The sequence below is a fragment of the Phascolarctos cinereus genome, unplaced genomic scaffold, assembly GCF_003287225.1.
Source record: "Phascolarctos cinereus isolate Bilbo 61053 unplaced genomic scaffold, phaCin_HiC Scaffold_3;HRSCAF=262, whole genome shotgun sequence".
Lineage (NCBI taxonomy): Eukaryota > Metazoa > Chordata > Mammalia > Diprotodontia > Phascolarctidae > Phascolarctos > Phascolarctos cinereus.
Genome location: NW_027555736.1, coordinates 190,519,422 through 190,545,558, shown reverse-complemented (window position 1 = coordinate 190,545,558; position 26,137 = coordinate 190,519,422). Strand labels below are relative to the sequence as shown.

The 26,137-nt window shown below is 40.6% G+C and overlaps 2 protein-coding genes across 3 annotated transcripts in view; both read left to right on the top strand.

The window, feature by feature from the left end:
• The first annotated feature begins 6,934 nt into the window (after nucleotides 1-6,934).
• LOC144456403 (uncharacterized) lies at nucleotides 6,935-8,492 on the top strand. Its single transcript, XM_078151644.1, has 3 exons — nucleotides 6,935-7,174; nucleotides 7,391-7,903; nucleotides 8,405-8,492. The coding sequence occupies exons 1-3, from the start codon at nucleotides 6,935-6,937 to the stop codon at nucleotides 8,453-8,455; spliced, it is 804 nt and encodes a 267-aa protein (XP_078007770.1). The 3' UTR covers nucleotides 8,456-8,492.
• Nucleotides 8,443-26,137, top strand: part of SLC30A4 (solute carrier family 30 member 4) — a 37,438-nt gene continuing 19,743 nt past the window's right edge. The window contains exons 1-2 of one of the 2 annotated variants that reach the window (XM_021009306.2): nucleotides 8,443-8,925; nucleotides 13,595-13,741. In XM_021009306.2, coding sequence (XP_020864965.1) covers nucleotides 8,538-8,925; nucleotides 13,595-13,741 — 535 coding nt within the window. In that variant the 5' untranslated portion in view covers nucleotides 8,443-8,537. The remainder of the gene's footprint in view (nucleotides 8,926-13,594; nucleotides 13,742-26,137) is intronic. The other variant, XM_021009308.2, reaches the window with a different exon arrangement.

The window sequence follows — 26,137 nt, the reverse complement described above, 5'->3', positions numbered from 1 at the left end:
CCTAATACTGCTTTAACTTTCTTGGCAGTCCTATCCCACTGTTCATTCATGTTGATCTTGCAGTCTTCCAAAATCCCCAGATTTTTCTTGAGCTGTTACATAACCATATCGCTCCCACCTTGTACTTATGCCTCTGATTTTTTTAACTCTTGCTCAAGACTATATTTATCCTTACTAAATTTCATCTTGTTTGATTCAACCCAATATTCTAGCCTGTCCTGATATTTTTTTTCATCCCGACTGAAGTTAAGTATGCTAACTATCCCTCCAAGCTTGTATAAATACAACAAGCCTGCCATCCATCCCTTTGACCAAGTCACTGATAAATACGTTAAACATCACAACACCAAGCAGAGATTTCTGGCATGCTCCATTGAAGTCATCCTTTCAAACTGACTTTAATGACTACTTTTTTGATCCAGCTATTGAAGAGCTTTAAACTGCCCTATTGTCTAGCCCACAATTTTCCATGTTTTCCACAAGAATAACATGAGAGACATGAGAGCCAATGTTTGGTAAAATCTAGGTAAATTAGATCTAAAGCATTTCTCCTGATCTACTGAATCTTATTAATTGAATGTTTATTGATTGAATTTCTAAAAAAGATATAAGGCTAAACTGGCACGACCTGTTTGTAGACCTTCTAGGTCACTGCTTCTTTTTCTTAGATGTTTACTAACCATCACTTTAATAATGCATTCTAGGCAAAGTTGACCAAAAATGAAAATGGCAAACATTTGAGGGGTTGCAGGAAAATCAGCATGTTAATGCACCATTGGTGAATTGGTTCAGACCTTCTAGAAACATGAAACTATGCCCTAGCCCAAAAGTTATTAAGTTGTGCAGACTTTTTGACCCTGAAATACTACTAGGCCTATGCTCTAAAGAAAACAAAGAAAGAGAAAGAGGCTTCATATGTAGAAAAAATATTTATAGCAGCTCTTTCTGTAGTGGCAAAGAAATGAAAATTGAGGAGGTGCCCATTAATTGGTGAATGGCTGAACAGGGTATATGAACATAATTGAATGCTATTAGTCAGTAAGAAATGGAAAAAGAGACTGTTTCAGGAAAAAAAATGGGAAGACACATAAACTGATGCAGAGTGAAGTAAGCAGAACCAGGAGGAAAATTTATACTACAGCATTGTAAATACAAACAATTTTAAAAGATTTAGACTTTGATCACTGTAATGATTCCAGAGGACCTATGATGGAGCATGCTACTCAGCTCCTGACCAAAAAGTAATGGATTCAAAACAGTGAAGAACTGGACATGCACCATAGGGGAATCCATTTTGCTTGACTATGCAATGGTTTTAAGGGTTTTGTTTTTCTTTTTGGGGGTGGGAGAGATGAAACAGAGTGAAAATAGATTTTTGTTTGTGGAAAAAATTTTTTAAAACTTTTAAAAATAATAATGCATTCCAGTATCTTTTTTCTTTTTTACTTTCTTAGGACTGGATCTCTGGTTGCATTAATATAGGGAATTTACAGTAAGGAATCTTCCACAATCAATGTAGATCAGCACCTGCTCTAGCCCTTGTATAGCCTTTTGGAGGGTTTCCAGGGAGTGATAAGAAACTGAATGACTTGCTCATATTCACATGGCCAGTAAGTGTAACTAGAAAGCTGGTTCTTTATCAATATACCCTGAGGACTCTCTAGAATTTTCCCATTTATCCAAGTCAAGATCAGTAGTCTATGTTATAAAGATTATATTCTATTCACTTTTTGAAAACCAGAACATCTGACCTTCTCTAATCTATTGGTATTTCTACTATTTCCCATAATCTTGCAAAGATCACTCATAGTGGCTCAGTACTCATACCTAGTAATTCTTTTACTAGTTTAGGAAAGTAATTCTTTCACTAGTCACAAAGACTAGGAAGTCTTTTACTAGCCCACTGTCTGGGCTAGAAAACTAAAATATTCCTAAGACATTGCAACACCTCAAGTTGCCTTTTAAATTCAGTGCTTCTTAAACTTTCTCCATTCGGGACCCCTTTTTGCTAGAGAAATTTTTATGCAACCCTGGGTATATAGGTATATAAAATAAGTATACAAATCAAACATTTACTGATAATAAATCAAAAAGAAACTTATTTTAAAAACGATTCTTTGGTATACATATAATTTTACCATTTATTAAAGACAAAAATGCATGTTAATGAGATAGATGTTTTTGTTTATTTCCACATAAAGAATTAAATGTTGGTGAAATATGTGATACTGCAGGACATAGAGCACCTTCCATGTTTTTCAGAGTTGACTATATTTTGATTTTATAATTGTCAATGCTGAGAATGCTGCTTCACATGAATACGTAGTACAAAATGCATAAGTATGTTTAAGGCCATTTCAGAAATTGTTGGAAATTCTGTCCTAATCCCAAGCAATTTAACAATTTTTTAGGAAACTCAAGTTTTAAATCTTTGCTTGATAACTTGACAATTTCTTCTTGAACTTTTAATGGCAGAAGACTGAATTTTTTTAATTTCAATTGAGTATGGTTTATGAATCCAACTTGTTTTTTTAGAATCTAAATTTGAAGGGAAGTATTTCTGAAACTGTATCTTCAGGTACTTCAACTCAATTGATCAATTATAACTCTTACAATTAAATCTTTGGGAAGGTTATTTTCAATTATAACATCATCTGTAGCTGTAAACATTTCTAAAGAACCATTTTCCACCCTCTTCTTCCATAGGTTAACTTTTTTAGTAAAACTTTCAATTTCGTCTTTTAACATAAACATGTTACAATTTTTTCCTTGAAGAGACACATTTAAATCATTGAGTTTTTTTGAAAATATCCAACAGCAAAGTTTTGAAAGCCATAAGTCATTATGAAAAAAATTAACAAAATCAGATTTCTGCTCAGTCAAAAATATAACAATTTCATCTTTCAATTTCAATAATGTTTAAACTTTGCCCTCTTGAGAGCCACATGATTTGACATATTTTCTTTCTCTTGCCAATTCACGTGTACTACAACCTGGCAGTGAAGACTCTGACGCGTTGTCATCAGTATTTTTACCTCTTCCATCTAAATGTAGCCACTTATCGATAACCAAAAAATACTTTTGTCTTAAAATGTAAATAAATATTGCTAATAATTTCTCAAATAAATACTAGCTTTAGTTTATGAAATTACATTTTGTTTGAGCTTAATTTTAAAAACTGATGTTCACATTTACATACACATACAGTGGTGACGGTGGAGAAATATTATTAAAGGGTTTTTGTCTTTACCTGCTGCAATTAAACACTTATGTTTCTATAAAAGAAGGAAATAACAGCAATTTTTAAAATCAAACATTATAACACAATACAATCCAAAGATATACTAATTTGATACTTACATAATGAGGAATGATGGTAGGAAAATGTTAAAAGTCTTTATTTTCCATAATTAAACTGTTATGTTTCTGTAAGAGCAGAAAACTTTGTGTGTACAGTAAAAACACTGCCATTTATACCATACAGGAGTCTCACATCTGAGCCGAGGTGTTTCTGGCAGTATTTGTTGGCGTTGTGTGGTGTAATGGCATGTGCAGTACAAAATGCGCATGTTGTATGCTCAGAACCAAGGCTGCAGTGAAGTCCTACGATGCAACACAGGCAAGTGCTGCCAGAAACACCTTGGATTTGTTATGCATTGGATTTTGAATTCATTTTTGGTTGTTGTGCATTCAGAAACTTTTTACTGTTGCCAAATTTTTTGTGACCCCCAACTCCATCCCATATGGCAGCCCTGCACAACCTACGGCCCACTTGCCTCCAGCCAAAGGATTTCTGGTGGCCACTATGCACTCTTGTTTGTCACCTGAGCCCGTGGCAACCAACTTTCCTCAGTCTGTCTCCAGTCTAACTTATCTTCAGCCTGAAGAAGTTTACAAGTTGTGCAGGTCTGCCATATGGGATCATGACCCACAGTTTAAGAAGTTTTGATTCTAAATGATCAGAGAGAGAGCAAACTAACTTCAGAAAGACCTGTGTTCATTCCTGCTTCCAACATACATTAATTGTGATATTGTTTAGCATTTCAATTTCAGCAACTCTCTAAGACTACATAGTTGCTGATATGCATTGCTGGAGGGATTTGTCACACCTGGAGTCCAATCACAAATCCATTCTGTAACACCACCACCACCATCATCCTTCTCTGTCTCTGTCTGTCGTCTGTCTGTCTGTCTGTCTGTCTCTCTCTCTTTCACACACACACACACACACACACACACACACACACACAGTTTTCTAGACAAATTAGTTTAATTAGTTTTGAATGAATAAAGAAGAATTTATTAAGCACTTACTTTGTGCAAAGCACAGTGCTGAGAGCTGACAATAGAAATAGAAAAATCAGATAGTCCCTGCTGTCAAGGAGCTCACACTTCATTGGAGGAGACAACACATATTGCTGGTTTAATCTGTAAGTCAAATGGAAAAGTCCCATGGTCTAACGTAGGGTCCAGCAGCAAAGTAGATGTTTATATCTCTTCTTTAATGTCATTATTTAAATCAGTTTGAATACCGGTTAAACCATGTGTGTCAGATACAGTAAAGTTCAGTTACTCAAAACGTTCAGTTAAACACCCCATTCATCCACACTGTAAATTAATAGGAGTTTGCCCTGCAAAATTAGAGATTAAATGCTTGGACTGTGTAGGGAGTAAAGGAATTTGAGCTGCTAGTGAAAAATAAGGCACAGCTGACCAGCTTCAACTGACCCCTTTTTAGTCTTGCTCCTGAATTGTCAACCAGGAACATTTTGGGGGAGTGAAAAAAATCTCATACTCCCAACTCTTTTTGCAGTTTTGCTAAGTGAAGGCCTCAGGATGATATGAAGGGGAAACACGGATAAGATAGAAATTAAAATGAATTTCAGATCATAATTCAGATGAGAGTTTAGGCTGAGAAGCCCTGAGCAACCTTTAGAAAAACCAAAAATGCAGATTTAATCTCACTTTGAGGGCTTCTTCAGGGTGCCAGAATGGGATAAACTCTAAACCTTTTCTTTGCCAAGTAAATAAACATTTATTAAGTGCTATGTGCCAGCCACTGTGCTATAGCTTATAGATGGTATGATATAACCTGTGGGACTCTCTACACATTTGTAAATGGAGATTCTTTCTTGTGATTTATTTTGCTGTGCCGGTTGATTAAACACCTTTTGCTTTAGCTAATGTGCCCTCTGGTTGGTCTAGTAAAGGAAATACGTCATTCTGGGCTGATGAGCTATGGTTTTGAGAGGATGTTGACTCACAAAGTTCCTCTAATCTGAGGTGGTTTTCTGGAAAGTCAAGTGTGTGTGTGATGCTACATCTACAATCAGAAAAGGTTCCCAACTCCTTAACAGGAGCACTGATTTTCTTAGGAGCTCACTTACCTTTATTCTGTCGTAAGGGAGTGAGAGTGAACAGGCGAGTCCTGGTGCAATTTGATTAGTTTTCCCAATCAACATCTGAAAGGCATCTCCAGTGGAGGTAGAAGACATGAACCCCTGAACCTTGCTCAAAGGACAGGGGATACTCCTCCGATTGTTTCCCATTGATTTGTACTACCTCCAAGATGTCTGGTAACTGTGAATGGGGGTAGGGAATGACCTCTTACTACAAAAGACACCCCCTCACCCTGATCTATAAAGCAAACCTGTTCTCACTTTCCTTTTTGGCCCTTAGACTTCCAGATCCTAATAGAGTAGAACAGATCTACATTCTAAGAGGAAGGAAGGTGTCTGCCTGAGGTTCCTTGACCTGAAGTTACAGGCTCTGCCTTTATGAATATAGATCAGGCACTAGGTTCTGAGACTCTGCTTTACATGCTTAAGATATTGGCAGCAACCAAAGCATTGATAAAGTTCCTAGAGAAGCACATGGCAGTGACCAACTCGTGCTTGCCAAAGAGGAGAGATCCTGAGCTTTAACTTTCACAGCTTTTGAAGGGTTAATCAGCTGGTAATTTCAAGTTCAAGAGCTCCCAAGTTCGAGAGTTCCGGCACTTAGAGGGAAATTATTCTCAGCATTTGGAGAGTGAAAATTGAGTCATGGTAGAGCGGTTCGCACGGTGGGGTAGGAAAGAGATCTGGACCTTGCCAATCCTTCCCTGTTTCTATAAGTTGCTCACATAGGAATAGGCCTATGTGAATGGGAGTGATTGTCCATTAGCTCCCAAAATGTGTTTATCTTTCTGAGGGAGTCTAATAAGCTATTTGAATATTTTACATGTTTCTGTATCCGTTCATGGGTTCCTGTAAGCCCTTGGTATCTCAAGCATTTTAGGGGGTTGGAGATGGGGCAATACCCAGGTATCTACATTGTGGGCACATAAAGAGATGGGGAATGTGCCTTTACCTGAAATATGGGGTCCCTGCTTCCTACATTTGGGTATTTAGAGATTTTGTCTGCAAGAAGCCAGAGGAAAAATGAAAAGATCTGTTGAACCTCCTTGTGTGACCTCAGAGTCTTTGGAAAATTACACAATCTTATCTCCTGGGAAAATAAAATGGATGTAAGCCCAAACCTACTTCTGGTATGTTTTGAGTGTCTGGTCTAAACTCCAAGATGTAAATATTTTACAGGCAATTACTGGAATTTCTGTAGCACTTCTAGGTTTACAAAATGTTTTCTTCACTAGGTGGTTGGTGCAAGTTATTAGTGTGCTATCATTTTGCACTCGGAGGAAACAGGGTGTGGGGAGGTTGATCGAGTTGCCCAGGGTCATACATTTGGTGAACAGAAAGGCTGCTGTCGAAGTCCGCAGCTGCCTCCTTTGATTTTTTAAAATCATTTCTTAAAGAGTATTCCTGTGCACTGTGCAAAGGATGACAAAACCAAACCGAGAAACAAGAACTGCTGACTCCCCAAAGTCACGGCCACTCTCACAAATTTTGCCAACTCGCCAGGCCTGTTCTGTTACAGGCCTCCAGTTAGAGAAATGTGGTTGAAAACGTCTGCTTATCGGGCAGACTGGGTATGGCGTTGCACAGGAATCCGAACCCTGATTGCCCAGATGCGCCCTCCCTCCTGCGGCGCCTCGCAGCTCAGGGGCGGGTCTGGACGTAGCACGAGGAGACGATGCACAAGAGCCGCTTGCTTTGGCTGCCACGAAACTGGCCGCGAGGACCCAGCAGACACCGACCCTCCTCCCTCTCCCCCGGAGCAGGCGTCCCGGCAGGTCTGACGGGTTGGCGGCAGCGGCCTCGCCTACAGTGGGCGCAGGAGCCTGGGGGAGGCATCGCTCCGCGGCCGTAGTGATAGACCTGCAAGGCACTGAGACGCACAGCTTTGGACTCCGGAGCCGGGCGAGCTAGAGACCCCTGGGGCGCGTGGGTGGGGCGGGAAGGCGCTCGGGGGTGCGCGCTCGGCCCCGCCGTGAGCGCGCGTGTGCTAGGGGGACTGCAGGAAGAGGGCTCTCCTCTCGCTCGCTCACTCGCTCTCCCTCCGCCTCCACCCATCCGTCCCCCGCCTGTTCTCGTGCAGACCCCTCCCTTTCTCGTGCGGCTCTCGTTCGGTGACTCCAGCGCACGCGCGCTGCCCGTCGCGGAGGCTGAGGGGGTGGGACGCCCGGGAGCGTAGGGGCACGGGAGGCGCCCTCGCTCCGGGAGGCTGCGCTAGCGCAAAAGCTGCCCGACTCCGGGGGAGCCGGCTCCCCGAGCGGCGCGACGCTAAGCGACGTGCATTCCTCGCACCGCCCCTTCCTCTGCTCTGTTCTCCCGTCCCCTCCGCGCTTCTGCGTCCCGGGGTGGATAAAGGAGCCGGGGAACGGCAGGCTGACCTTGCTGCAGAGGGGCGGAGCGCGGCGGCGGCGGAGCGGGCCGAGGCGGGCCGGGGAGATGACTTCTCCCCTGCGCGGGGGCTCCCCAGCAGGCGTCGGGCAGGAGAGCTCGCCGCGTCAGAGCCCCAGGTATCTGGCACCGACTTCGCTAGTGATGGGACGCGGGACTCCCCGGGGAGTGAGGATCCTCCAGGGTGACGGGGGCTCTAGCTGTGGGGTAGCCCCCGGGCTCGGCCCCTTGAGCTGGGGTGAGGGAGGCTCTCCAGCCCGGGCGCTCTGGGCTCCCTCTCGGAGAGCGAGCGGGCGCCCGAGGTGCCGGTGAGTATCGGATGGCTCTGGCTTCCTAGTGCGCCGATGGGGAAAGACCTCCCTCGGGCTCCGCTCCTGCTGCCTCGGCTTTTGTCCCGTCTGGCAGCCCGTGTCCTACGCCTGCTGTCCGGACTCTGCCCCGTCCGGTCTCTACCAGTTTTTCCCCCGCCCCCTGCGGGCGCCCTAACTTTGTAGGGGTTCCCGAACCCCAAGCGCTTTGGAGCAGAGAGCGGGGCAGGCGTAGGCTCAGGTTAACTTAGCCGGGGCATTTAAACTGAAGGTAGCAGACATTTAGTTTTTATTTTACTCCCTTTTTCCTAGGATGAGAAAAAACAGACGGATATGCTCTACCTAGAATTCCATTTCCAGTGAAGATAAGTTGGTGACTGGCAGTCTCCAAGGCAGTGTGTGGTCTGGAGCCGACGGATTTCCCGATCCCAGCCGTCACTTCAGCATGGCCCGAGCCAATGTATGGAACCGTCTGAAATCGTGGTGGAAAAAAGATGATACGCCTCCGTTTCTAAATGATACCAGCGCCTTTGACTTCTCGGATGAAGTAGGGGATGAGGATTTCCCCAGGTTTAATAAACTTCGAGTTGTAGTCGCTGACGATGGCCTGGAGACCCCAGAAACTATTAATGGGACCCACCTGGCTTTCCAGGCCGATGATGATTCCTTACTTGATCAGGACGCACCTTTGCCCAACAGCCAGCTGGGTTTCAAAGTAGACCCTTGTGACAATTGTCGGAAACAGAGAGAGTTATTGAAACTGAGAAAAGTGAAAACCAGGCTCACCATCGCTGGTGTTCTCTATCTCCTCTTCATGATTGGTGAACTCGTGGGTGAGTTGTGTTATCGGCTTTTTCTCCTTGTGCCTAGCCAGGAAAGGCAACATAGAATGTTAAGATACTCCTGACTTGAGGTTTAATAATTGTTTTCAAGAGAGATAGTTTGCTACTTATCAAAGATACTGTCAGTGTGTTCTGATGTGCAAACCAACTTAAGTGCCTAAAGAATGAGGAACATATATTTCAAGAGGACATTTTTCTTAGAACACATCTAGAATCAGATGAAAGAGATTGAGTTTTTTTAACTGAATTGTATTATTCACTTATTTTTTTCTGTTTAAAGATGAAGTTAAAAGTTAATTTCTACATCCTGACCAAGACTTAGAATCATAAATGATTGTGCCTTCATCTCTGTGACTGAATTGGAAGACCCCTGTCAGATGAAAACAAAAAGTCTCTGCAGAAGGATTAGTGTTGCAGGAAGTCATTTGACTTTTCCTTTTTAATTGCACAGTTTGACTTAATCATGGCAGAATTCTAGACCAGAGCTGGAAGGAACCGTAGAAATCATCTAATCCAGTCCCACAGCTAGGAAGTAGAGCCAGGATTAGAAATCATATTTCTGCCACACCCTGATTTATGGTAGTATCTTCAAATTCCTACCCTTTAAGTTCAGGAGAACACCAGAACTCCTTAAAGTAATACTAAATTGCATGAACTGATTAATTCATCCAACAGATTGATCCTCTTAGGATATCAATAGCTAATAATTGTTATTAGTTATTAATATAATTAATAGCTAATGATTATTAGTTAATATCAATAAAAGCTAGCTGTGTATTATTTACATAGCTGTTTTTACAGCTATTATCTCCGTTTATCCTCACAAGAACCTTGGGGAAGGTACATACTATTATCATCTCCATTTTACTGATGAAGAAACTGAGGTGGCTTGCCTAGGGTCACACATCTAGTGTCTGAGGCTGGATTTGTGGACTCAAGTTTTCTTGGCTCCTGGTCCACTATACTACCTACCCACCTCCTGGGAAATAATTTAAACATTAAGGGACTCCAAGGATTTCTTGGAAAATCACTATTTTGATGCACTTTGTGTTTTAAAAACTTCATACAGCTTATCCTCTTTTAGGAAGACTATGGAAAGGATAGCTGTAGACATCCCAGTGTTTTGTGCATTCTGTGTAGCTGCTACCTGTCCAGTCAGTAAACATTTATTAAATGCCTTTGTACCAGGTATTGTGCCTCGTGCTGTCCCTCAAAGATAGTTTTTGCTAGGTGGTGTAAGTGGAGAAAAGATGCTTTATTTTCACAAATGAAAGAGATTTCATTTTCACATGTCATGAACCATGATGTGTATGATAAATGCCTAATGCTGAAATTTTGTTTCCAGCAGAGTTGATTCTCATGACTCCACTTCTGAACAATTGACTCTAGGTCAGGTAGTTGGAAGGTTGCAGTCGAGTTTTACACATAGTTCGAGGAATGGCTAGTGACTCCCTTTTACAACTTTTTAATTTTTAAATTAAATTTTTTTTTACAAGGCACTACTTTACCAAAAGAGGTCATAGAATTTTCTCAAATATTTTATTTTGACATATGAGAAAGGCTTTCTGAGGCAGTTTTAGCATCTTCCTGATCTGAGAAAAAACATGAATTTCAATGAGTGAGGCTGTCTAATACTCCTACTCTGTTTCTGAACGTGAGAGTTGAGTAATGATTTACTATTGAAAGTTCCCACATACATATTGATAGCTCCCTGATTGTCTTTATCTAAGGATTAGCCTACACAACATATCACACCCATAGTCTCCCACCTACAGTGAATTGAAGGAGGTGCATTTTCTCCATGCTTCGCTGAGACCTAGCTTGGTCTTCCAGTGTTCGTTTGCATTTTTATTGTTCTTTTCTTTTACTTTGTAGTCATTGTGTGTATAGTTCCTGGTTCTGGTAGCTTCCTCCTGCACCAGTTCTGATAAGTCTAACTATCTTTCTCTAAATTCTCCTTATCCATCTTAATTATGTATCAAATCATATGTCTTCCCGTAGTTGGGACTGAACTCAGAAGGCATTTGAATCCTTCTCCAACCGAATTTCTACGTTCACATGATGAAGAAATTGAAATGAATTTTATAGTATGTCTTGTATTTTCTAAGTTTTTTCTCCATCATGGTGGATAATTTCTCTGAATTCATCCCATCTGTGTTTCTTATTGTGCAGTATTGTCTCATTATATTCCCGTAGTCATTTATCAGTCAAAGGACACCTACTGTATTTCTAGTTCTTTACTACCACAGAAGTGCTGCCATGATTATCTTATAACATATGGGACCTTGTAACACGGGACGAAAATTATGTCTTTAATCTCCTTGGAATACATTTATGCTTAGCAGTGGGAACTCTGGGTCAAAGACATTTTAGTCAGTTGTGCTTTTGATTGTTTTTTTAAAAACATAATCCCAAATTACTTTTCCAGGATTGTTAGATCGATTTATAGCTCTACCAACAATGTATCAGTATGCCTTTCTTTCCAACCTCTCTAGCATTGACTATTCCCATGTGTTAAAATATTTGCCAGTTTGCTAAAACCTCAGATTTATTTGAATTTGCATTTATCTTTATTATTGATTTAGAGCAGTCTTTCTCATGGTTGTTGATAGTTCTCAATTCTTTTGAGAATTATTTGTTCAGATCCTTTGACCTTTGGGAAATGGCTCTTGGTCTATTTTTTGTTCATTCCCTATACTTTTTATCAGACCTTTATCAGCAATTCCTAATACAGAAAATTTTCAGAAATACTTTGGGTAGAAATAGGACTTTACAAGGCAAGCTGTTTTTGAAACTCCAGTTTTGAATGTAAAAAGCTGTTAGTCTACCCCCCAAAAAATAACCACCCAAGGCCCTGGCCATGGAGTTAAACTGAGCCTTTGGGATTGAACTCAGAAGGGTGTATCTCTTTGAATACTTCTCTCACCAGTTTTCTGTGTATATTGAAATTATGAGATAAAATAGGATTTTTTTACACCATCTTTTGTATTCTCTGAGTTTCTTCATCATCATGGATAATTGAAAGTTTGCAACAGTTTGTTTTTTTCTTTTAATATCTCTTTTTTTAAATTTATTTTGATTTATCAATCGCTTCCATAAGCTTTTGAGTTTTAAATTTATTTCTCCCTTCCACCCCAGCGCCTTCCCCAAGATGGCTCAAAATCTGATATAGGCTATACATGTATATTCCCATTAAACATTTTCACGTTAGTGATGCAACACAGTTTATATGTGTGTGTGCACTTAGCACTGAGACTTGGGAAGCTCTTTACAAAGGCTTAGTTACTCTGTTCATCTAAGTTGGGGATTTAGAGGAGCAGGTGAACATTATCTACAGCATGGGCAGTGATTCAAAATACAGTGCTGAAGAAGGGACACAGTTGGTGGGGGCATCTTTGCATTAGTTATCTCTGGTAAGGGTCTGATATCAAAGTGTCCTGCATTCTTCATTTTTGTTTCATTATATGATAGGGCCAAATAAAAAATTACTACAAAAATAAGGCCAAGAGCAGTTCCCCAATGGATAAGAAGAAACAGTTCTCAGAGTTACAGACTTAACATTCATAAGAAGACTGCTCCAAATCACTAATAAGACAAATGCAAATAAAAACAACTGCATAGGAGGCCCCTCCCTCTCCCCACCTTGAGTCAGACCCTATGGTAGGGTGCAGTGAATAAGAGCTCCTAGAGCTGAAGTCAGGAAGACTAGAGTTTAAATCTGGCCTCAAGACACTAGCTGTGTGACCCTGGGCAAGTCATGTGACTGTTTGCCTCAGTTTCCTCATCTGTAAAATGAGCTGAAAAAGGAAAATGGCAGACCACTCTAGTATCAGTCAGTCAAGCATATGTACAAGTTTCCCTCCCTTCATTCCCAGCGCCTTCGTTACAGAGGTGAGAGACAATAGGCATATGGTATCAAATATTATACTGTTAGACCCTGTTGTTTGCTGAACTGTTTTAATCTTTGTTCCAAGGGAAGACTTGCTAGTTTGGAGAAAGGGATACATTCTCAAATGAATGTGATGAAAACAAGGCATCAGTTAAAATATTGAAGACCAAAATCCAGCTTTAACCGAAATGAAGGGGCCTCAAAATTTTGTAAAGTGAGTCACTGGGTGGTGTACATGGAATTAGTCTTCCTAGTTAGTCCTTTTTTTTTTTTAAAGAGTAAATTTCAAAACATACTATGTACCAGTTGTCAGGATAATATAATATAGCAATAAATAGTTTGTAAAATTCATTTTTCCCTATGTTAAGAGGTATTGCTGTATGGCATAACATTATCAATTAGAAGATGTTGACGTATGTATATAGGCAGAACAGTTCACTTGCACTTTGTGGTTTAAGGAATTTACATTTTGTAGATGAGAAAGAGGAATGGACAGAATCCCACCTAAAATGAACATTTATTCGAAGTAGGGCCATACAGGTGAACAAGCATTTATAAATACCTCCTGTATGATAAGGCGCCATGTTAGGAGTGGGGCTACGAAGACAAAATAAAAGCCAGTCTTTGCCTTAAAGGAGCCTATCCTCCACATTCAGAGCTTTAATTAGAATCTTATTAGAACTCACAACAGGTTAATCTTTCTAGCTCGCTTGTCTTTGTTATTGGTTATTGACTGATTTCAATCTTTTTTTTTTCTTACTTTGTCTTAAGGCGGATATATCGCAAATAGCCTAGCAATCATGACGGACGCACTTCACATGCTAACTGACCTCAGCGCTATCATACTTACCTTGTTAGCTCTGTGGCTTTCGGCAAAGTCGCCAACCAAAAGGTTCACCTTTGGATTTCATCGTTTAGGTGGGTGAATGAAGGTTGCTCTCGGTTTATCAGAGTCTGCAGCATAATTTGAGTAACTGCAGTCCAAATAATCCAGATTCTTCAATGAAAGTTTAAAGAAATGTTCTTATGAGAGGTATCCTGATACCTTACAAAAGCAGCTTCCTGGGTATGTCATAAAGTCTGTAAATCCAACTAAACCTTTTCTGTCTTCTCCATCTACAGAGATTGTTATTTTTTGTAGTGATCCTGATGAACATGATGGAATCTTTGATTATCAGAGGAAGTTTTGGTTATGTTCAGCATGCCCTGCTTACTAAGTGGGGAAGGTATACTCATGCATTTTAAAATTTTGGGATGGGTTCAGACAGATTTTCAGTTAAAACCTCAGTGCATCAAAACTCTCTGTTCCCTACCATTCTGGGTAGACACTTTTCTTTCTTAAACTATAGTGTGATACCAGTGGGTTTCTGGTGAGTCATTAAAACCTTAGAACTCTAACCATTTTTGTACAGGAAGGACTTTGTAAACTTTAAATGTATAATGTCAGTATAAAAGTATCTTCTATAAACACATACTGCAAGTATAGCACTTTTGACTACTAACTTCTTCTGAAAATGAAAATGGTACTTGTATTTTATATTTAATTCTCTTTAAAAGATGGAGTTTGCTTATGGTAAAAGTGAAGCATACTTGTGATCCTTTCTTATTCCTTTTATTATTTAATTAGTATGTTACAGTTTATAATTGTTTATAAAATACATAAAATTAAATCAATAGATGCTAATTACACAGGAGAAACTACATGAACAAATGGTGTGGGTGTAGAACTAGGGAGGGAGGAGTTGCAAATTAAATTAAATTAATACCTTCAGTAGCTGCCTTAAAAGCTGTAGTTACCATATTTTAGTTCAGTTTGATAGAAATACTGCTTCGTGGAGCTAATATGACAGCCCCTCTTTTCTTTGTGCTAATCTCTTCTGACCATGTCGCTTTTCTCATGTAGTATACCAGATTGTGACTTGAAATTTTACCTGGCTGACTGATAGCTATTTAAGGTTAGGTAGAAGAGTGGCTTCCTTATCCCCTTCCTTGCTCACTCAGCACACTTTTGCAGTTGAGATCTGAAGATTTCAGCCTTTTATGTGGCTTATTAAGCCACTGCATAATGGAAGTTGGAGATAGGCATTACTGACAGGAACCCCAACTTTCACCAACTTGCAATATATGCCTATTTAATCAGGGTGCATCTAAAAAAGTTTTTTTTTAATTTTTTTTAATGTATTAGAAAAAAGAAAACATGAGAAAGTTAAGGTGATAAATTGCATGCAATAGCGATGTATAATCATATACTGTCATACTTCTTATCAGCTGGATTGGTCTAGGCAATGTAGTCATTTAGATTTTTATGTAATTTAAGATTAAAAAAATGAGCAAGTGAAGTCCAAGAGGGCTTTGGGACTCAGGGGGCAACTCTCACCTGCTGAGGAGGTAGGCCAGGAGGATTAGAGGATGTAACATGAAAGTTTCACAATCTTCCCTGCAGTCTTGGAGCCCTCCATGGTAGGAAAGGCTGATGGATGGTATTTGAACTTCCTGTGCTCTTTTGGGAGGATTAGTGGGGAAAGTTTGGCACTTCTGTATGAGAGCAGATTATCTTCAGATTGGTCTGGGAAGGAGGTGAGGTAGGGATCCTTTCCCTAGTGTGCATAACATCCCAAAGCTAACATCCAGAAGGCCAGGGAAGGAAGATCTAGAGAATGTGTCCTCTGGTACTTCTAAATATTCTTTCTGTTGGCTTGTTATAACTTGACGTTTTCTTCAGGGGCAGAAAAAGAAAGAGGGAAAGAAATTGGATCATCTAAAACAAGCTTGCCCTTCCATCAAATACTATTAGATTTATCCTCTCCTTCTAACTATGTGGAGTTGTACTAGAAGTCATCAGGCTTGAGTCTATATCAGCTCTCCCCGAAGCTAGCTATATGGCCTTGGCAAATCACTTTTTAAATGTTACCTCATTTGAAAAAGGAAGGCTTAGGTCAGCAGAGAGCACCTTTCAGCCCTACAATTATGGTACTGCTACATGGGGACTGTATGTTCATATCATCTCATGTGGCCTTGAGAAAGCCCTGGGTTTAAGCCCTGCCTGAGAGACACTAGCTTTGTGTCCACGGGCAAATCACCTAACCTTTCGGTGACCTGGGAAACGCTCCAAGACTTACGTGAGTTGCTCATCGTCCGGCAGTAGTGGGAGAGAATTTTCACATCAGGCGTTCCCTCAACTGGTGTTCCTCATAGGCTGGGATTCCTCCAATAAATTCTTGGCTCCTTTGAAAGCCTTACAAGCCACAGCCCACTGTGGACTCCATAAGGAAAGATCTCAATCTCAAATGGTTTCTCTAGGCTTCTAAGTAAATTTGAAAAGATTATAGATGCCAACTTCTCATTCAGAGGCAGTGATAAATCACCAGCCTAGAACATCCTATTTGTAAGTACCAGAGAAATTCTTGGTTTGTTCCTGCATGGTAGATTTCTCTTTCCAGATAGCTTTTAGTGCCAGTATTATATGTGGAGGTAAAAGATCACAAACCTGACCAGTCCTGCTATTGTGTGTTTGCAAGTTTCTCTGTAGTGTCAGGTGCTTCCTTTTCTTTGAAAGGGCAAAGTTAAGAAGGTAAATGCATAGAAGATTGGAGGGCAGAGTAGATAGAAGCAAACGAAGAAGAGTCTGAAAATAAAGGCAAAAGAGGAACAGTAAAAAAAAAATGCCAGTTAAACAGAATGTTCCAAATATATGATGAGGGGTAAGTTTCAGGGTGTAACCTCCCTAGATTTGTCATCTCTTTTGAGAAGATGATGTAAAAGAAAGGAAATTGATTGAGGAACAGTAAAAAAAAATTGCTATTTAAACAGAACATTCCAAATACATGTTGAGGGCTAAGTTTCAGGGTGTAACTTCCGTAGATTTGTTGTCTTTTTTGAGAAAATGATATAAAAGAAAGGAAATTGATTGAAGTAAAAGAGCCACATAGATTGGCAGTATGGGTAAATTAAACTAGGAACAAAAGTAGAGATTTTAGTTTTTTTTTCTTTTAACGAAGTACCAGGGTTCAGTGAGCTTTCCCTAGGGATTCCTTCCTTGAGAGGTGAGAAGAATGTGCTATTACTGGTTGCCTGCTTTGTGATAGCTAACATTTAGGTCATGCAAAATTATGTTTAAAAAAAGGTCCTAAAAGCTAAGCCCTTTAAATTAAAGTATTCAGAGTTTTTTGAAATGGGGACAGGTAGATGAAGGGACAGCATAATGCTACTTAAGATCAAACTAGGACTCCTTTACATTGGAATCTGGTGCGATAAGTAGATATTGTTCTAAAATCAAGAAGACAGTTCAGCCTTCCCGACCCTTAGTCTCTTCATCTGTAAGGTGGGGCTAATAGCACCTACCTCTCGAAGAACTGGTGTGAGGGTCAGATGAGATGGTATAAAAGACTTTGGAGATGAGGAATAGCCCATCGGGAGAAGCAGGAGATGACATCTAGAGTCGTCTGGTGAGTGGAGGGAGCTTAGGTTGTTCCCTGGGGACGATGCTTAAGACACTATATAATACATAAATGCCTATAAGGAACGTGTCATAATGGGTTCAGAGCTGGTCCTGGAGCCAAGAAGACGGGGGCTCAGGCCTCACCCCTGAAGTTAGCCATGACTGTATCTTTCTTTGCTAGCCTCACCTCATTCTGAGCTTTTACACTTTTGATAGCATTCCATGGAGGGATATGCCAAGATTTTGCGTTCAGCCTCCATTAACTATCCTTGCTTTCATCTTCAATGCATGTCTTTCCTTTCTAATATCTAAATTGTTTGGTGAGTTCCTTGGATGTCTACATTAGTCTAATTAGTCCAGTGGTCTCCATGGTGGGAGCTGTGACCTTTATCCCAAGGGGGATATGGTCTGACCTCAAGTGGTGTGAGATCTGTCGGAGAATGAGAAGATGTTAGAATCACAGGATTTGTCTCTGACATAGCCTCAACTGCCTTTATCTTCAGATACTACCCCTCTCCACCCCTTCTCTGCATGGTGCAAAGGTTTAGCCTCTCCACTTCTTCCCTAGGACACTTATAACCTAGCCACTGCCCAGGCGAACTCAGCAGAAACCATTCAGGGGCCAACAGGAAAGTTCCCTCCACGACTCTTGACTTACGGGCTGCAGTAGATGCCCCTGGGAGGAAGGGCTGTCGAGCAGTGACCAGTGAGGAAGAACCCACCCTCTCACCTTTTCATTTTGGGTAAAGCAGAAGTGAGTCAAACAGGCTGAGCTGGCACGGATGGGTAGTAGTATGCCTAACAAATCTTACTGTTCTGTCAGTCTTCAACCCATCTACCCCTCTACCACGTTTCCCTGTTTTGGGGTCAAGGGCACCACCACCCTGCCAGTCCCCTGGGTTCTCATGATCTCATTGTCCTCTTCACCTTCTCTCCTGCGTCACCCCACATGTCCAGTGAGTGGCCAAGTCTTCTCGGTTCAGCCTGCACACCATCTCTCTAGCATCTGCCCCTTCTCTCAGCTCACTTAGCCATCACCAGTTGAATTCCCTCCTGCCCTGTTGCAACAGCCTCCTCGCTGGTCTCCCTGCCTCAGATCTCTAACCTCTCTAATCCTTTCTCCCAACAGCTACCAAGATCATCTTTTAAAAAATATCTCACCTAGTCCTTTTTTAAAATTTCCATTTTGTAAAAGTTTTATAGTATACATAATTACTACAATTGTACACATATATAATTTATAAATAATTATATGTTTTGGGGGTGCTGTGTAAAGGCTTTTCGTTATAGTTACATGATCCAAAACATATGGATACTACTGCTTTAGATACCCTCCCCCCTTTTCCTGGAATTGTTTCTCTTTTTTTTCTTTTTCTCTGCTAGGCAATGGGGTTAAGTGACTTGCCCAGGGTCACGCAGCTAGTAAGTGTCAAGTGTCTGAGACCAGCTTTGAGCTCAGGTCCTCCTGACTCCAGGGCCAAATTGTTCTCTTTTTTACTTCAAAATTTTGAGGAGTTTCCAACTCTTTGGGGCCTACTTCCTCTATAGAATTTCAGTTTATGTGATGCTACCTATCCTTTCACTGAACAACTAGGGTGTGTCAGACTATGCCTGGCTTTCCTCTTCTTAGCACTTATAGGCTCTAAGAGAGAAGAGTCACTTTTCTCCAAGGTTCTCCTCATATCCACTCCAGCTACCAGTTCCTGTTTGTTGCTAAAAATCAAATTGGAAATAAAAATTTATTTTCATTGCTTCTCCTTTCTTTTGAATGAGGAAGTCATGTTGAAGGCAAATCAGACAATTATTAGCTGATCTGCCTTTGGCAGAGAGCACTTTATCAGGGGCCCAATTTGTATATCTAGCACTTAGCACAATGCCTGGCACATAGTAATTGAAGTTAGTCCCTCATCGTTACTAAATCCTGCGACTCTTGTGATCTGTTCCTCACACTCACCTATTTCCTCTTTTTGTTCATTTGGTCTGGGCGGTGTGCCCCAATGACAAGCATCATGGTGTGTTGTGGTGGGAAGAAAGCTGAATTTGGAGTCAGAGGACCTCAGTTGGATTCTTGCCTGGATAGCTTCCCAGAGAGCCATCCCATATGATAAATAGTATTTTTTTAGAGAAGGAAAAAAAACCAGCACAACTGTTCCATACATTGAAAAAATCTAAAATTATGTGCAATTTGTAACACCTGTGGATCTCCCCCCTCCACAAGGAAGATAGGTTGGGAGTGTCTTCTCATGTCTCTTCGTTCAAATCTTGATTCTTTATTTATAATTTTCTTATATTTGCTTCTATCTCTCTTTACTCAGATCCTCTCCACTGTGTCCTTCCTCTGGTTTTCGCATTTCCTCATATGAGGAAATATATATATGTGTGTGTGTATATATGTATGTGTATGTGTGTGTGTGTGTGTGTGTGTGTGTGTGTATGTATGTGTGTGTATATATATGTGTGTGTGTGTGTGTATATATTTCAAGTATAGGGGATGAGGATGAGCATTGATAGCTTAAAACTGCACTTAAACCTTTGGGATACCCTGTATTCAACCCTTCTGTAAATTCCTAAATAATTTTGTGTGTTAAGCTTGGCCTGTGACTGAGAAGTAAGTTGTTTTTGGTGTTTTGTGGGGGTTTTTTAAAGTGCTTTTTCTAATGATATTTGGTACAGTTATAGTGGAAATAAATGAAAGAAATTGAAGAGTAACTACTCTTCGATGAAAATGCAGTGATTACAAAGGTATAGATTTTCAGAATATGGGCATTTTTAAAATTTAAGGCAATTGGGGTTAAGTGACTTGCCCAGGCTCACACAGCTAGTAAGTGTCAAGTGTCTGAGGCCAGATTTGAACTCAGGTCCTCCTGACTCCAGGGCTGATTCTCTATTCACTGTGCCCCCTAGCTGCCCCCAAATGTGGGCATTTTATGTCCCTTAAAAGAGTTTTCTCAGCAGTCAGGGGCAGCAGGTACTATCTCCTATTTTATTTTTTTAATATATTTTTATTTCATTAAATGTTTCCCAATTACATGTAAAAATTTTTAACATTTATTTTAAAATTTTTTGAGTTTCAAATTCTCTTCTCTCTGCTACCTCACCCCTTGAGAAGCCAAGCAGTATGATATATATGTGGGGCATACATGTGAAATCGTGCAAAACATTTCTATATCTAAACATTTGCAAAAGAAACACATACACATACCACGAAAAATAAAATAAATTTGAAAAATATGCTTCATTCCGCACTCAGAATTCATGAATTCTCTCTCTGGAGATGGATAGCATTTATCATCATGAGTCTTTTGGAATTGTCTTGGATCACTGTATTGACAAGAGTAGCTAAGTCTTTCATAGTTGATCATTATTGCAGTATATAGTGTTCTCCTGGTTCTACTCACTTCACTTTGCATCAGTTCATAGAAGTCTTCCCAGGTTTTTCTGAAAACATCTTGCGCGTCGTTTCTCATGCCCTAATAGTTTTCCATCACAGTCACATACCACAACTCGTTCATGCATTCCCCCAGTTGATGAGCATCCTCTCAATTTCCAGTTCTTTGCCACCACAAAAAGAGCTACTGTAAATATCTTTGTATACATAGGTCCTTTCCCTTTTATTTAATCTCTTTGGGATATAGACCTAGTAATGGTATTGCTGGGTTAAAAGGATGTGCAGTTTTATAGCCCTTTGGGCATAGTTCCAAGTTGTTCTCTAGAAGGGGTGGACTAGTTCACAATTCCACCAGCAATGCATTAGCATACCTATTTTTCCATATCTCCTCTAGCATTTTCTGAACATGACATTTTCTGTCATGTTAACCAGTCGGATAGATATAAGATGGTAACTCAAAGTTGTTTTAATTTTAATTTAATTTAATTTTAATTTAAATCAGTTACTTAGAGCATTTTCTCATGTGACTATTGATAGCTTTGATTTCTTCTGAAAACTGCCTTTCATATCCTTTGACTGTCAGTTAAGGAATGGTTCATAGTTTTATAAATTTGGCTCAGTTCCCTATATATTTGAGAAATAAGGCCTTTATCAGAGAAACTTGTCATAAAAATCTCATTTTGGCCGCATTAGTTTTGTTTGTGCAAGAACTTTTTAAATTTCATGTAATCAAAAATCCATTTTACTGCTTGTGATCCTCTCTGTCCTTTATTTGGTCATAAACTCTTACCTTATCATAGAGCTGACAGGTGAAATATTCCATGCTCCCCTAATTTGCTTATGGTATCACCCTTTATATCTAAATCATTTATCCATTTTGACCTTATCTTGGTATATGATGTAAGATGTTGGTCTATACCTAATTTCTTCCAAACTGCTTTCCGTTTTTCCCAGAAGTTTTTGTTGAACAGTGTGAGCTCTTGCCCTAAAAACTTGGATTTGGGAGTTTATCAAATACTAGATTACTGTTGTCATTTATTTCTATATATTGTGTACCTAATCTATTCCACTGATCCACCACTCTGTTCCTTAGCCAGTACTAGGTTGTTTTTGACAGTTACTGCTTTGCAGTATAGTTTGAAGTCTGGCACTGTTTATCTCTTATTTTATATATTGGTCAACAAGCATTTTTTTAAATTTTTATTTTTAGGCAATTGGGGTTAAGTGATTTCCCCAGAGTCAGGCAGCTAGTAAGTATCAAGTGTTTGGTCTGAGGCCGGATTTGAACTCAGGTCCTCCTGATTTCAGGGTGGGTGCTCTATCCACTGCGCCACTTAGCTTCCCCAACAAGCATTTTTTAAGGACTTGTTGTGTACTTGGAACTGTGCCAAGCACTAAGGATGTAAAGGGGAAAAAAAATGGAGGGAATGTTTTTTTCACTTAGCTCACAGTCTAAGGGAATAATAGCTAACGTTTATGTAATGCTTTAAGGTTTGGAGAGTGCTTTTACAAACACTGTTTCCATCCTCACAACAACCCTAAGAGGTAGGTGGTTTTATCTTCATTTTACAGATGAGAAAACTGAAGCACAGAAAAGTTAAGTGATCTGTCCCGGATCACACAACTAGTAAGCATCTGAGGTAAATTTGAACTCGGGTCTTTCTGAGTTCAAGTCTAAAGGAAAGAGAAGAAAGACAACAGCTTAGCCTTAGATAGCCTTAACCTTAGGACCCTCAGGCCAAAGGGCTGACAAATGGATTCAGCAGAGGAGATGGGTGAGCGTGGAGATGGAGGGAACAGTGGCCAGGAGCCGTGGGGTGTTCCAGTAGAATAATGGGGACTAAGAAGAGGTCATCAGGGTTAGCAGTTACCCGAAGAATGAACCATTTCAGTCAAGTGAGGGAATCAGAAGCTAAATTCAGGGAGCTAAGCACTGAGTGGAGGAAGTGAGTATGGACCTTTCTCTCTGGGCGAGAAGCATTTAGGATAAGGGTGTCATGAGGTCACATGAATGTTTCTTAAGGATGAGGGAGAATTATTCATGTTTGTAGGAAGCCGGAAAGGAGCCTATAAGATGGTCAGAGATTGAAAGTGAAAGCAAGATGGAGGAGGGGGAGCTCATGAGAGGAGGGATGGGGCAAATTCCAGAGGAAATAGAATCAAGGGCACGGGAAGATGGGTTGGCCTTGTCAAGGAGCATCGCTTCTTCCTCAGCCAGCGTAAAGCAGGAATACGGGAGATGAAGTCAGTAGAGGTGCCCTTGATTTCCTCCCTCAAGTCTTAAATCTGAGAGACAACTATTAGGAACTTGAGGTAAAAAGGAATTTAGAGAATTGGCTGTGGAGTGTGATGATCAGGCATCAGTCGAGATTAGACACCAGGAATTTCTAGTGCCCGTGGGACTTCATCCTGTGTTGCTGAGCCACATGGGAGTAGGAGCCAAGAAGTCCGACAATGGTGCAGGTAAAATTCTTCGTACCACACAATTAAAAAGCCATTTGTAATGGAGTGCTTGCATGGGAAAACAGTTCCCAAATGAGTCTGTTCACAGAGTTCCATTTGGCAAATATCCACCTGGTGCTTGTTGTGGGGGGGACAAAGCTGAATAAGACAGAATCCCTGTCCTCAGGGAGCTTACAGTCCTGTAGAAAAGAGAAGACTTGTGAAATGTAATACATTTCAGAAAGAGTGAATGTACTTGAGGGGTATGGACCCGCAGAGGAAGGCCTCAGTGGATTGGGGCCAGTGGTGGCATGCCTCAAAGCACCTGCCAAGGCCCAGACTTCCGGCGTGCAGCGCATAGACTAATCGTTGCCCGCCTGAACCTGAGGTGAGACATGGCCCCAGAGATTTTTTAGCAGAAACACCCTGATTAGCTAGCACATACAGACGCCTGGGTCAGTAGTACCCAACTACCCACCAATTTGCCAATACTCGTGTGCGTTGTGGCTGTGGATTGTTAGAGCAGTTAACAATTGTAATTAGTTACATAATTCAGTTTGGCAAGAAATGTCGGTTTCTCATCATGTGGCCATTACTTTATTTGGTAGGCAGGTGGGGAAGCCAGGAAGCCTTTTGATCTGGGGAGTGATAAAATCAGAGCCTCTCCCAGGTAGGTCACTCTCTCCTACTTCTGGTTGAGAGTCAGCAGGCCAGGTGAAGTAATCGTGCCCCCACGTATACAGTACATTGTCAGTGGCTGTTTGGCGGGCCCGCGTTCTCAGGCTTTCCATTTCAGCATGGTGTCTCTTGTTCTGATCTCTGCTCTCTTCCCAGAAGGAGAGAGGGAGGGAATAAACATTTATTAAGCACCTACTAGGTGCCAGGTACTGTGCTAAGCGCTGTACAGATATTCTGGTCGATCCTCACGGCGACCCATGAGATGGGTGCTTTTATGATCCCGTTTTACAGGTGAGGCAGGCAGAGGTTAAGTGACTTACCCAGGGTCACACCGCTAGTTAGTGTTTAATGATAGGTTTGAACTCAGCTCTTCCTGACTCTGGGCTCAACACTCTACCCAGTGTACCACCTAAATGCACCAAAGAGAGAGGACCCACACATCTGCTACCCCTCCTCACCAAGCCCTTCTGACTTTATTACACAGTTATGTGTAATGTTATACGTACAATAATTGTGTATAGTATTAGTACCCAGGGTTGTCTAGAACCTGTTACTGTGTGAGTTGAATAGCATCTGAAAGTACTTTCAGCTAACAGAAAAGTACTGTATAATCGAGGTGTAATCATGCCTTACTAGCAGGAGGAGCGTTTGTGAAGGTGGAGTTGAGGCTTTGCATTGTGACGTCATTGTATAGCCACCCCGTCCACCCCCCCCCCCAAGTCAGGAAGCCTTGGGTCACTGTCATTAGTTTTCCAATCATATTCTCATAAACCAAAACCACCTAATTCCATATGTCCTTATTTGTGTGTCTATGAGAACCAGACTTTGTCAAATGGCAACTGGGGTATGTGTGTGTGTGTGTATCTTTTTGAATGTGCATAAAAGGCATTTCAGCCCTGAATTTTGTGGGTGTCCACAATTCTTCAGATCCACATCTCTTGCTGAGTGTTTTATTGTTGTTTTGAAGGGGTGCTGGGTAGGGAGTTTGTTAAATGTTTGGTTTGTGTGCTGAAGAATGCACCTTAGCTGCATCTTTTGATTATAAAGATCTGTTTATATTCCAGTTAATCTGTGTGTGAAAACACCCTAGATTCATTCACTTGAATCCCTCCCCCAGCTCTGTAGTTTTGCCATGGATAAGTAATTTAATGACTACCAAATAATGTATAGAGCGCAGTATCAAAGCTTTTTAGGATTACTATGATAAGAAGCTTGCCAACATTTCCATTAAAAACATCTCTTTCAAGACTTTTTAATTACGTAGTAAAATTTCCCTTCAGATTGAAACATGACCTTTCAGGCTTATTTAAGAACTAATGGGGGTAATATTAAACTCAGCAGCTCTCTCCTGAGTTTTACATTATGAAACTCACTTGGGTCTCCTAGAAAATGAAAAATGTTACTCTTCAGTCTGGCTTTATGTGTTCCTTTTATCTTAGTAATCCTAATTGTGGATTATGTGACCTGGGGCCGACCCAGAGCTGGAATGAAAGTACTGAGCAGGTCATAATTTGACTGTTGATTGAAAACATTTTTCTTCTTAAACTTTAAAAAAAATCCATACGTTTTCATTGGGATTTATCTACATTGCGTAGATAAACTCAGCCACCTTACTATGTTTATGGTACTTTCATGTTAAGCTTAGTATTAAAATATAAAGAAAGAGTCATCACTTTTGGCAAAGCTGAATTTCTTTTTACACCTTTAAAAAAATCTTCATTTATGTAGCAAGCATCTAATCTTGAATATGAATATATTATTCATGTTATCTTTTAAAGTATTTCTTTGGAATCCGTCAGTACAACGTTTGGGGGTTTCAGCAGATGATTTATTTTAGAATAAAAACTCCAGAGCAACAGTATCTCTGCATTCTCATTCCAGAAAGTGAGACTGTGGGGTATATGTGATTTCCTTAATAATTCATGAAAAAGGAACATGGCTGCTATAGCAGCATCTCCTGAATTACATGTAGTAAAACTAGGAATCCTTAGCAATCAGAGTCATCCTAAATCTTTACCTCTGAAATGCAGCATGCCTGGTGTGGTTGAAAGAGCCCAGGACTCAAGACCTGGGTTTGCCAGACCCACCCTCCAGCATTTGCTATGGAACTATGTGATCAAGTCACTTTACCTCATCTGTAAAATGGGGATGATACTTTCAGTACCTATTTCAAAGGGTTATTGTGAGGAAATCACTTGGTAAATCTAAAAGCTCTATATGAATGTGAGTTTTCACCAGCAATAGCCCTTGTGCTACTTAATCATGATGTTTAGAGCCAAGGTAGGGAGGACTGCTTTTAGCCTGAGGCAATGGACTTGTAGTGAGTGGGCTCTCCTAGGATAAAATGATAGAGTTCTCCCCTTGACAT

Excerpts from the sequence above, each read along its gene's own strand:
- LOC144456403 (XM_078151644.1), top strand. The coding sequence starts at position 6,935 with ATGTGGTTGAAAACGTCTGCTTATCGGGCAGACTGGGTATGGCGTTGC. Across the intron at positions 7,175-7,390 it reads CGGAGCAGGCGTCCCGGCAG|GGGGACTGCAGGAAGAGGGC; the intron begins GTCTGACGGGTT and ends CGCGTGTGCTAG. Across the intron at positions 7,904-8,404 it reads TCGCCGCGTCAGAGCCCCAG|GATGAGAAAAAACAGACGGA; the intron begins GTATCTGGCACC and ends CCTTTTTCCTAG.